This window comes from Fulmarus glacialis, unplaced genomic scaffold (genome assembly GCF_000690835.1).
Source record: "Fulmarus glacialis isolate BGI_N327 unplaced genomic scaffold, ASM69083v1 scaffold4216, whole genome shotgun sequence".
NCBI lineage: Eukaryota > Metazoa > Chordata > Aves > Procellariiformes > Procellariidae > Fulmarus > Fulmarus glacialis.
Window position 1 is genome coordinate 24,501 of NW_009219878.1, and position 12,880 is coordinate 37,380.

General features: G+C 34.9%; 1 protein-coding gene across 1 annotated transcript in view; it reads left to right on the forward strand.

Moving 5' to 3' along the window:
* The window catches only part of LOC104078762 (sodium channel protein type 1 subunit alpha), a 48,831-nt gene that overhangs the window by 19,216 nt on the left and 16,735 nt on the right, over positions 1-12,880 (forward strand). The window contains exon 14 of the mRNA XM_009580533.1: positions 1,485-1,607. Coding sequence (XP_009578828.1) covers positions 1,485-1,607 — 123 coding nt within the window. The remainder of the gene's footprint in view (positions 1-1,484; positions 1,608-12,880) is intronic.

Below are 12,880 nucleotides of genomic sequence, written 5' to 3' on the forward strand. Positions count from 1 at the left end.
GCCTACAACCTTTTTGATTGGTGTACGTTATGGATTAAATATATCTAGGATTCAACTTCACATATACAGCTACAGATATCCAGATATCCAAACACAGTACTCATACAAAGAAAATACCCTCTCTTTGGAAAACACTTTTGTTCTTTAGTATCTAAATTTTTCTCAAAATGGGCACCTAAGTGGCATCTATAACAAAAAAAGCTTGAAGAAGCATGCAAGCAGAAGCACCAGATCCTTTTCTAAACTCATTTTCACTAATATTTGACCTTATTTAAATCATAATATCCCAAACAGCCATCCTGTGAATATGAAAATTTGAATAGTTCTTTGTGGGAAAGTAACGCATATTCAATGTCTGAATAAGCTCACGATTAAATCCTGGATTTAGACACCTGGGTATTTTCTTTAATTTGTCTTTAGATTATGGCAGCTTGAAAGCTTGAAAGTTTTCAGTAGTATGATGAATGTGCTGGAGAAAGAAATTCAGAAGGACCTAGTTTTGTGGGTTGCTAGACCTCAGGAGTGGCACGTACAGAAAAGCTATTAACTTTTAAAAGCTAAAGATTTCACATATAATGCTTGTTTTTAAATATGGCTCATAAAGAGCACCGTCCTAGAGTTGTCTTTACCTTATGCATTGCTCTTTATAATGAAAGAGCACATGAGATCATTGTGCTATTTTTGGCCCAATAAATAGGTAAGGAATTAGAACAGGGTAATGAAGGAGCATTTAGGGGCAATGGGAAGAAAACAGAAGGTATTATTTTGGACAGGAGCCATAGCAAATGTAGAGAATATGGTATTTCTTACTGAGGTAACGTAGGGACATAGAATACATAAAGGCCTGTGGATATGAGACTTTATTACACATGCTGCCTATGGAACTGTTCTTATAAGGTCCTCCAGAAACAGCATAATCCAGGTTATTGTCAGCCTGTAAAGCACATAAATTCAGCAGTCAGGCAAAAAGATTAGTCAGTGTAACAGAATATAGAAAAATTAATCCTTTCTACCTATTTCCAGAGCAGCAATGTTGCTCTGTGACCCATCTCTTAATTCAAAACAGGCTTCAATCATTTCCCTTTCAGTCATTTGCGGGCAATCAAATGGGCATTATCAGCTATAATTACTGATCCCAACAGCATTGTAAAACAAAGAAAAAGTGGGAGCAATACCTAAATTGGTAAAAATGGGAGATTAATTTAATTTGCTTTTTGTGGTTTTTAAACATCCTCAAATCACTAGCAAAATATGAAATTCAGAAGCATTGATGTTTCCAGACATTGTTACATTATGATATTTCTGTTTATTAACTTATCCTACTCTTCTTTCATATTACTTCTTTTTTTTTATTTAAAAGACTTCCTATTCCTGAAGAAAGTGGTCCAAAATTAGATTCTTCTAAAGAAGTTTATATCTCACATCTATGGTATGTAAAGAAGTATGTACAATATAATAATTTTTACTTTCCTGTTTTCATATAGGTCTCTTTGGTTAGCTTAACAGCAAATGCATTGGGTTACTCTGAACTTGGTGCCATTAAGTCCCTTAGGACACTAAGAGCTTTGAGACCTCTAAGAGCTTTGTCACGATTTGAAGGCATGAGGGTAAGACAACATGAAAGAATCTGAAACTATGCATGCATAGAAAGAACCCATGCATGCAGAATAAGGAATGACAAGTCCATGCAGAAAGGCTGCACTATCTTTTTATCTATTGCGTATCTTTTACTAACAGATAAGCAAAAAGCTTCATCAATTCACCTAAATCCATGTGCAGTATCACATAGAAGTTACATTCATTAAGGTTACTTTACTTTCTAGCCAATCTCAGGAGTTTTCCATATAAGATTTTGAAATTACCAACTATGAACTCTCTTAACAGATGCTTAATAATGAATAAAATGTAACAAGATTTTATTAATTTTTTACTGATAAACACATCACAATATTTATACAGGAATCTAATTTAGCATTAGTTAACAAAGATGCTTTCTGTTACCAGTTGAAATCCTTCATTTTTCTTCATATTTGATAAACCACCTTTGGTCTAACCCCACTGAATTTTACTAGATGGTACTAGAGATACATTCATACCCGCTAGTGGTTTAAATCTATTTCTGAGTTTGGCTGACTTTAAAAACAAGTCAAGTTATTTGATTTCTCTATTAAATTATTCTTTTTGTAAGGTAAATGCTTTTCTTATTTCAACAACTCTCTATTCTATATTCGACGCAATGTTTTTAAGGTTATTTGTTCTGAGTAACTTAGGGGCCCTGCTTACTATTCATCTCACTCAAGAAAGCATTTTAACTTATTTTTTCATTTGTTCATACCTCCTGTTCCTTAAAGCCACTGAATACAAACTAACTCTATATGCATGTCACTGAAATATGTTTTAAGAGAATGCTTTTTGCTACTTCATGGAAACATAAGAAGAAACAATGCGCTAATGAATTTCAAGTCAATTATAAACCAGAGCAATAGCCTGGAATATACTGTCTGAACAATGTTTAGATACAAATCTAAGCTTAATCAAGTCAAACCGAGGCTTAGAATTCTGTTCCTTAAATTCTATTCATCAGGCTACATATCTCTACTTCAGAATGCATCAGAAAAAAATATTGCTAACCAATGATTACTAGATTAATAAATTTCAGTTTCATATAGCAAATTGACTTTTAACTGTTTTCTCATCATTTGAAATTCATGAATTGATATTCAGCAGGGTAAGAGCTGGTCAAGTACTACAGAACGTATGAATTTTCATTTAAGTTTGGAATAATTATTTGATTTTCTCTTTGTCTTTCTTTGTACTTACTGTTCATGAACATTCAGATAAATGTGGTTTTGTGCAGAGAAATGTTGGGAAATTGCTGTCAGCTTTACTTTTTTAATGATGTTCTGGTCAGCTGCAGGAGGACTGGGAGACCAGTATAGGGACAAGAAATGCAGCTCTTTAGATGACGTTGGAAAAAACAGATCATTTCTAGAAAGATAACGTCAAAATTGGTTGCCAAATGTTTTATTCCATTTTTCTGTATTCTTACATGACTGCCTTAGTAAATTTTCCACTTAAAAGATTTAGGATATTCATGCTCAAAGAAAAGTACCTGTTATTTGAAATCTATTTACTGCTTTCCTTTATTTCTCACTGAATAACTATGAAATGATGCCAGAAGCCCAATCATATGATAGAATTTCAGATACACAACATGAATAATTCATGAGCAACTTACTGTGTAGGAATCACAGACAAGTCTGGAAAAGCAAAAAAGGGTTTCAGCTCTGTCCTCCAACATTAATGATAATCAATGAAGTACCTGATTCAAGTCACTTAGCAAACTTGACTGGCCAACTATATCGGCCTTTTCTTTACTATTAGTTACATGTACTTCTGAAAATGGTTTTTCCTAAGCACTTGGCAAGTATTCACAACAGCTCATTGACAGATAGTAGCATTACTTTATGAATGACTCACGAACAGTAAAAAGATTCAAATAACAAATAATTGACCAGCTCATGATAAGACTATAGTCAAATTACAGTCTTCTCAGAAACTGAGTTCCATTCATAAAAATCCATAAAACCAGATTCTTTTATCTGCCAACAGAAAGTAAAAATAAATCAACCCTCTTTGCTTTCTTATATTGCCTATACCTACACTGAGCTGTGACGAAACAAGCTGAGTTTTTATTCAGCATGTATTTATAATTTTAATGTTTACCCCTATGTCCAAAACTGTGCAGATTTTGCCTTGAAAATATAAGAGATCATATGTATTCCACAAAAGCCCCTGTATGTAAAAAGCTCTGTATCATTTTGTAAAAAAATCTCCTAAGTTTTCAGCTACGTTATATCAATCTTTTTCTTAAATAAGTTTACCATCCTGGTGAATTGGAAGAATACAGCATTTTACATAGTCAGCAAATACTAATAACTATTCTGTTATCCCTAAATATGAAACATACTTCACTTTTTAAGTTATATTCTTATAAGTCTACAGTTATACTCTGTAATTACAACTTAGTTTTGTAATTATGCTATTTCATAAATAGGATAAATTCTCTTTCCAAAGTGAATATAAGATATATGAATCACTTGCACCAAAATAGGGTTCACGTGGTCCATAGCCTGTGCTTGCCTTGAGCACAGAAGTGAATTTTGCCATATTAAAGGCATTTAAAATATCTGCTAGTATACCGAACTCTGAGAAGTTTTAATACTTTCTATAATGAATCTCAAAACCAACTCCACCCAGATGCTGGAAGGCAAAGTAAAGAATTGCTTTAATTTAATTTAAATTTCTGTCTTAGGGTTTATATTCTCATCTCAATTAGTGTCCGTACTGAGCAGAAGTATCTGCAAACTGAGATTTGAATATACCCATTGCTTTTTGTTTAGCTTTTTAGTACTTGCAATATAACGCTTTTGCACTAGTTCTGAATTGGTATGCTACTTGTAAATGTAGAATACTAAGTATACATTGCTTTGCTGAGTTAGAGAATTAAGTGACAATAAAGCATGCATTTGTGTCTAATTTCACAAAATAAAGCATGTCATGCCGTGCTTGATTTATTTATTAGAGAAATAGTAAAAGGCAGCAAACAATCTGAAATCCACTTGCACTTTCAGTTTTGCATGCCTTATGCATATTTCTGGCTGATGGCTTTAAACATTTACTGTATTTCAAATTTCCAGTCCAATTTCTTAACTTATAAAACTAAATTAGAGTATTTGATGTCTTAAACATCCTCTAAAATTCAATGGTTATTCCTTAGATTCCCTTACCAGGAAAGTGATAATGAGGCATTTTCAAGAGTACTCCAAACTTCATTAGTAGGAAAGAAATATTTCTCATATGATTGAGTTATAAAACATAACATCAAGTGTCTGTCATTACAGATTCACAACTAATTACAGGCTATATATTTCTATTTCATATAGGATAACCTTTATTCAGCTTGGATGGGGTGGACCACTGGTTCCTCCCCTTACCTGTATTATGGGTACAGTATTTCCCCCTTTTCTACCCTTAATGATTACACTGTGACTAATCACTACATTGTGTATTTAGGGTTAGAAGGAGAGACAATCTTATTTGAGAATCCCAGTAGGAGCAAAAGTAGATTATATATATTCACCCTACACCTCCTTCTTAATTGCTTTAAATCTTTGGAAATAATCCTTTGAAATTTCTGATGTTACAGAAATAACATGAAAACTTTTGAGCAAACCAGTATTAGAGTTATTTGAGTTCTCTTTGCAGGAGAAAGGTACATCAGCTATTTTTAGATTTTTGATGCTTTTTTAACTGAGATAAAAAATGGCTTTCTTTAAAAATTTGAATCTGGCTTTTGCATTGTTTTGGAAAGATCTATGCTTTACTCTGTTACTCAATTTATAGCTACATACATTCAAAAATATCCCATAGAAAGTTTTGAACATTATTTGTAATACATTAAGCACACACCAAAACACTATGATCTGAATAGTCACAACTATAGATATTCATATAATTGCAGTTTAAATTTTTGCATAATTTTTGAACCCCTATATGTTACATTAAGTAAATCATTTCAAGTGTATGTAGATAACACAAGACATCATACAAAATATATAATCCTGTCTTGGAATCTGAATTCAGTCTTCTTTGGCCTGTGTTGGAAACTAGTTTTTGTAATTTTTTAAAATGCCAATAGCAGTATTATTTTTGTAGTATCTTCCTCGGAGTTTACAAATGTCCTGCAGGAGACATGTCAGTGATATAAAAAATTTGCATTCACTATCAGATCCTTAGAAAAATCCAGGTCTTAGACTACAACCCTTGCAAGTACCAACTGTAGGAGGATATCATTAGTGCAGGGGTTTTTACAGCTTCAGCGTAAATGATGTATCAACATAAACAGCATTCACTGTCAATTTAGCATCTTATCTCACAGTTAAGAATTATGTATTTACTCTCAAGAAAGTATATTCACTATCTTCTGCAAGTTTCTCTTAAATATGAGGAATATATTTTGTTGATCAAAAGATTATGCAGTTTTAAGGATTTTTTGAGGACTGTGATCTTATTCATTGCCTTTGAGTTTTAAGGAAAGTCTATTAGAAGTGTTATGGCTCCTGAATGACAATTAAAAATTTATGAACTTTGATGTAAGAAGACTCTCTGTATAGATGTTCATAAATCATACAGGAAATATCTTAGTATTTTGAGATTTTTCTTAGACTATAATTCTACAATTAGAAGAGAACTTTTGAAGGAGTTTCTTATATAATTGAAACTGATACGTTTTTCGTCTGGATTTGTGTTTGTTGTATTTTGAAGAAAATCCTTACTTTTAGGATCAAAATTTAATTAATTTTCAATGAGATACAAATATAGCTTACATTTTAATTAAAAATGTTAAAGAACACATAAAGGTCAATAACATTTCATTTATGCAACAGGAAGAGCAAAAATTTTTTTTTTTTTCACTGCATCCAGTGAAATTCGAAGATATTGTTCCCACATCAAATAATTACTCTGTTTTCATGCTCATGTGTATTTACAGTATTTACCAAACATTTACAATGTTTACCATTGTGTTCTCAAAGAAATGCAGCCATATGATTTATTGCTTGGCAGATAATTGTTGTATGTCATCATACAGTATGTTAAATTACGTCTTTTTTTCTATGTTTCCTTCAAAAGTATTTTGTTGTATACTTGATTTCTGGTGAGAAACAGAATCAAAGCTGCTCCGGGAACTCTACTATTTTGTTAAATCCAACAGTGTAGTTTGCTGTTATGTGAATAAGAAATGCTTCTGTTGCTACTTTAACCAAGTTAAATTTTCTTATAAAAGCTAGAGCAAAACTGCAGAATCATTGAGGTTAGAAGGGACCTCCTGAGATCATCTAGTCAAACCTCCCTGCTAACAGTTCTAGCTTTCCAAGATGTAAACTCACCACCCAATAGCATGAAATTTTTCCAGCACAAAGTGTTATAAAAATAGTTTGTGTGTTAAGTGTTCAAGGAAGTATTTTGCTTTTTTGAAGATAAAATTCTCTTTCAGAAGCATTCGTCAGTCAGCTGCATTTGTACAGTAACAATTAAGGAAAAGTAGAAAAAATTGCAATTAAGGGAGTGATTTTCTTTTCCTCTGAGATCTTTTATCTCTTGCTTCAACTTTATTTGTTCATTACTGTTGAGATTAAGATTTAGTTGTACCTCCTTGTCAGGTTTCTCTGATTCTTTCCATCTGCCTGTCTTCAATTTGCATACTCTCAGTTAAATCCAAATTTTTCTTTACAGTTGCTGCTTTAAGTGGTAGTTTTCTAATAATCTTCACCCTGTATTCCCAATACAGTCTTCATTTTACTCAAAAATTGAAAACCTTGTCATAAATCTTGTCATAAATACTCAAATTTTTTCAGTTGTTTCACACCTGAGGTGCTTCTCATGCCAGTTCTAACACTCTGACAAAATGCATTCATTTATTTCATGAAGCAACATCTTGTGCTTTTTTTTTCTTGATTTAAACAATGTTCTAGTCTCACTATCATAATTTACTTTTACATACTTTCTATTTGCTACTTTGTAGTGATCCTGAATTAAGGATAAGCATTAGTGTTTGCTAGAATAAGATTTCAGTTTTATTTTTCCCTTTGCTTCTAACTTTTCTAAACATTTTTCTAAATGCTATTTAATTCTGGGCTTACATAATCATAGGTCACATGGTAGTTAAGAATAAATTATATGTATGTACATGGCATTAAGGCAAACTGTGTAGCAAAGGTGGCAATATTCTAGTTCTTTTACTATGCCCTTCTTAAATGCAAAATCCGTAAGATACCTCTAATTTTGATTGGAGGGTAGAGAAAAGACAAAGCCAGACTATTCTCAGATGTGCACAGTGATCCAAGAGGCAACGGACACAAGTTGGGTTATGGGAAATTCTTATTTGATACAAGGGGTTTTGGGGAGGTTTGTGTTTTTCTTTTTGAGTTTTTGGGGGGGGGGGGGGGGATATTTTGTCTTGGCTTGGGTTTTTTTGTTTGGATTTTTTTTTTTTTACAGTGAGGTAAATACTGGAACAGCGGAACATAACTAGTGGATTATAGATCACACATTCATACAAATATGGTGCACCACCCTGATTTCTGTTTGTGGGACAAAGTTATGAGAGTTTCTCACAAGAAGTCCATTAAGATAAAATAGAAAGGAGTAATTAATTGAAAATGAGAAGGTTTGAATAACTTGGATGAATCTATGTTTTTAGATTCACTGTAGTTCCTGCCTAGAATCATTATTTGGATCATGTCAAGTAGGTTGCACTTTCTCTCACAGAAATATTTAATTCTCATTCTCTGTTGTCTCTAAAGCCAGTTCACAGCTGATCATCAAGCATATCAGCATGCTTGTTCCCAATGTACCCATTCCAAGATACTCAATGAGAAAATTTGTAGTTTTGAGGTTTCTTGTTAAAGTATGTATTGGCAAGTAAAAGAATTCTCTCTCACTCTCTCTCTATTCCTCCTCTCTCTTTCTCCCTCCCACATTCTGTCCTCTTCGGCTAGGTTGCATTGTCAGATATGTTTTACTACCTGATATAAACGTTGGAAAAATGTGATAAATTTTCTTCATTATCTTTGAATAAAAGTTCCCATCTACATTACTGCTGTGGGAAGGTACATATACTTTATCCCTTCAACATAAAGAACTTTTAATCCTTATATATCTGTACATGACATCCCTCTCCCATCAAACTCCATGGATACACTCAGACAAGACAGGGTATTTCATGTGGGAATATTTTTCCTGTACTGCATCATCAGTTATCTTCCTTCACGGGCATCTCCAAACCTCACACTAAGCAACTGCAGGAAAGATCCCAAAGCCTCCACTGAGGATCAGTCTTAACCCTCTGCACTGGGCAGTGTTTGTATTCTGGCTCCTGGCCCACAGGTCGGGTACCTCTGTTGCCTTTGAGAGAGGAACATTTCCAACTGATGTAGCTTCTCCTAATTTAAGCTCATACCCATTTCCTCCAATCCCACTGACTTTCTGCTGTGTTACGGCTTGTAGAAGTGGCTCCTCTAACTTCAGAGAAAGGCAGTTTTCATCATCTGTTTTGTAGTACCAGCGAAAGCAGGAAGCCGTTTTTACAGCGTTTTTGTTATTATTTGGTCAGAACAAAGGGACTGCCCCAACCACTTTTGTCACGCTGAGCCCCCTGCCACCTTACAAACACTCGCAGGTCGCATGCGGGAAGGAACAACAGGAGTGAAGGAGCTGCTTTCACATGACATGGCGGAAACAAAATGGTCCCTGCCTTCCAGCAGGGACTGTAAACACACAAACAGAGTGTGTACTACACTACTGGTACAAGATGTTTACATTACATGTATGCTATATCTTGAAAAAATCAGTGATTATTGATAAATTATTTCTCAGTGATTTTTTTTTTTAATTTCTCTTTTTATTTTAGGAAAACAAGTTGCTCCCAAGTGTCATGTTTACTGAGTAAGAAAATAGTACTTTGAATTTTCAGACTTTGGGGAATTTTAAAACAGTAGAAATTCAGATGAAATCCCTGTTTTGCCATTCAAGTGCCAGTCCCTTCAACTTTCTAAGTTGTTCTAAATTCTTTAGGATCAAAATGGATTACATAAGGTTTGATTTTTAGATGGTAGATGTTAGGTTTAAAAAGGGAAAAAAGATGTGTTCTTATGTATAAGAACACGTGTATACTTATGTATAAATCATCATATCTGGAGTAAAATACCAGCAGAAATCTTGACTTGATTTTAACGGCTATAATTCACTGTTTCACGAGTTCAAACCCATCTCCTACCCCATTAAAAACCTTTGCCTATGAGAAAGAATTAGGCCTATTTTGTTAGAGATTGTTTACACTTTACTGAGAGCACGTTGCTGATCATGATCTCAGTGATGTCTGTCACAAAATGCTCTCACGATGAAAATGAACTCAAATAGTTTTCATTAGCCGGGCATCTTCCAACTGAATTATTTTAAGGATTTCACAATTTTAATCTGAATTATTTAAATGTTTAAGCTCACCTTCACCTTTGTTAATCTTTGCACAAACCTGAATAGTAGCAAATTTCATCACTGCACTGGTGGATGATCTCATAATTGATGAAAATTGTATTTGCTGAGACTTTTTTCTGTTGATTTTGTTTGTTGATTAAGACTTTGTCACCACTGATTACCCTGCAGGTCCACGCATTCCCTCTTTTTACCTGACAAACCAAATGAGAAAATTGAAGGAATTGCACGTTTCTTAAGGTACTTCTCTTCCAGAAATCTAGTGCCGTGTTTTACATCACACTGTATATCTACAAGGTTCCAGGTTATCTTTATGTATACCATTTTAGTAGTGAAATGCCAGAAACTGCCATCTCATAAACTTGAAGCCACCTATGATCCCCCAAGTGTGAAAAGCTTCCTAAGAGATGCTCTGCAAGAATTTCCCCATTCTTCATAGATACATTTATGAGATGAATTTCATCCCTGGGGACTGAGGAACCATTCAAGTATTTTTTGGGGAAGGTACTTTAAAGAATTCCTGGGAACCTTTTGCTCTATTCTACCTACCTTTGCATTTCTAATTGCCTTTCAAAAGGGTTTGTCAATAGGTCAATTGATATTTTGGATTTGGTTTTGCTGTGCAATTAGCAAAATCCAGGGGGTTGGGGGATTTGGTATCTTTTTTTTTTTTTTCTTTTTACTTCTTTGATGTAGGGGTCTTCCTTCCTATCACATGGACATAAAAGAGCAGGATGGGTGCATATCGCTCTTAAATTTGGCTTGCGTAACAAGTTTTTTGATTGCATGTCACCTTATGAGCATCTGTCCATTTTTGTAAGCACCAGTCTTTGGAAAACACCATTATTTGCATATAGAGAAGTTCCTATTATATATTTCTGACTTGTTTGATAGGAACATGTGGCCATGCTTTGTGATGGGTAAACTAGAAAATGCATAGTATACATATGATAGAGGAACCAGTGACAGTGGAAGAGCTACCAGTTAAAAGTACATGAAAGAGAGCCATACATTGAATTCAAGCTGCTGGACAGCTGATCTCCCTGTGTTGGTGCTTGGCCTGTGAAGGTTCAGTGGTATGCTTATGCTGCCTTAATACAAATAAATCAGCTGATTCACTGGTTCTCTTTCTCTTGATTCATGAATGCAAAGAGCAAGGGATGATAATTCTCAAGACACAGATTTGTTCCAATGATTCCTTGCCTTGGACTATCAGATAGTGCTAATCTTTTTGATTCAGGTATGGGCTTTCTTCATGGTCTCCCTCAGATGCTCTTTTGATCCGCTGACTGGGAAAGTTATAGTATTCCTTATGTATTTTCCTACCTTGCCTCAACTCCTCCACATTTTAAGAGAGAATATACCTGCCTGTTACCCGATACCCACCACCTGGTCAAGTCAGCGTGGCCAGCATCTTCTGGCCTTCCTTGTGTGATGTCCTCAAAGTCCTTCACTATGAGAACCTGCTAAACTCAGATCATGTATGTCACTTGAGCCTCCATTCCTGTCCACTCATAGCATACCTACCTGCTCATTCCAGCAGTCTTACCTCTGTGGTGGACCAAGAATCTAAACCAATGGCTACTTGCTCACTTCATCTTTCAGTGCAAATGCTCTCTCTGGCAGCTTTCTGTATATCTGGACTTTGGCCAGCTGAGCAGGGGAGATTCATGATCTTATAGCAGATGTTCTTACCTCATACTTGTTCAAGACAAGGCAATACTCGCAGCTTACTCTCAAATCCTGCCCAAGGCAGTGTTAGTGTTTCATTTGAATTTTCCTATTTTGCTCTAATGTGGCTTATGCTGCGTATGCTATTGCCAAACTCCCTCTGCACGCTGCTGTCTTTGAACAACTGGGTCTTCAATCTTTGTACTGCTAAGAGAGAGATGAATGGCTTTTTGTAACACGCACCATCTGAAATCTACGACTGTGTGACTATACAGATAGTCACTTAAAGAGAAAGAAACTATTTTTTTGGACACATATATTCAAGCCCACAATTTGTTCCTCTTCCTCGGCGTTCCTGAAGGCTTTCTCAGGCTTTCCCAGCTATCAGGAAATTGAATACAGGAGGAACATGCCTTATGCTTGTTAGGGCCATATAGCATGCACAGAAGATAAGGTTTGATTTAATCCATAAAGGTCCTGGTGAAGTAAAAATTATTTGGCTTTCTGTGCTTGTGTATGTGAATCTTACGTGAGAATGTACATGCAGAAAAAAATATGAGGTAACAGTTAAATAACCTCTATAGTCTTTGATGGACTCCTTCAAAGGGCTCTGATATGAAATCTGGCACATCAAATCTTTGGGAAACTTCTCCTGTTTAAGCCTAAAATTATGAAGTTGACAACTTCCAAAGTGGAGCCAAATAAAGTACTTTGTCATTTTAAGTAGGAAGAATGTTCCAGACATAATCCTATAATCTTCCTTTCCATCCCAAAGATAGTAACTTCCTCCTCATTTGCACCAGGGACAGAGTTTGGAACTTCTTCACAGAAGCTGAAAAAGTTACAGAAAAAATGGATAAATACTACTGAAGATTGTTCCTGGTTTGTTTACAGATTTCAGGAGGCCCTGCTCTATCCATTAGTCAGGTCCAATGTAGGAATTCCTGGAAAGCCTGTGGCTGCTGAGGTGCCAGGATCTACTGAAGTTATTTTGCTGTGGGAAGTATAATACATTTATATCTCACTATGTTTCAGATATGTGTCCCACAGCAAGGCTGAATCTAGTAAAGGTTCCTTATATTCTACTCATACAGCAGGTACAAGCTGGTATTTTGCACAATCCTCATTCTATACATATGCACTGTATGTAGCAAAA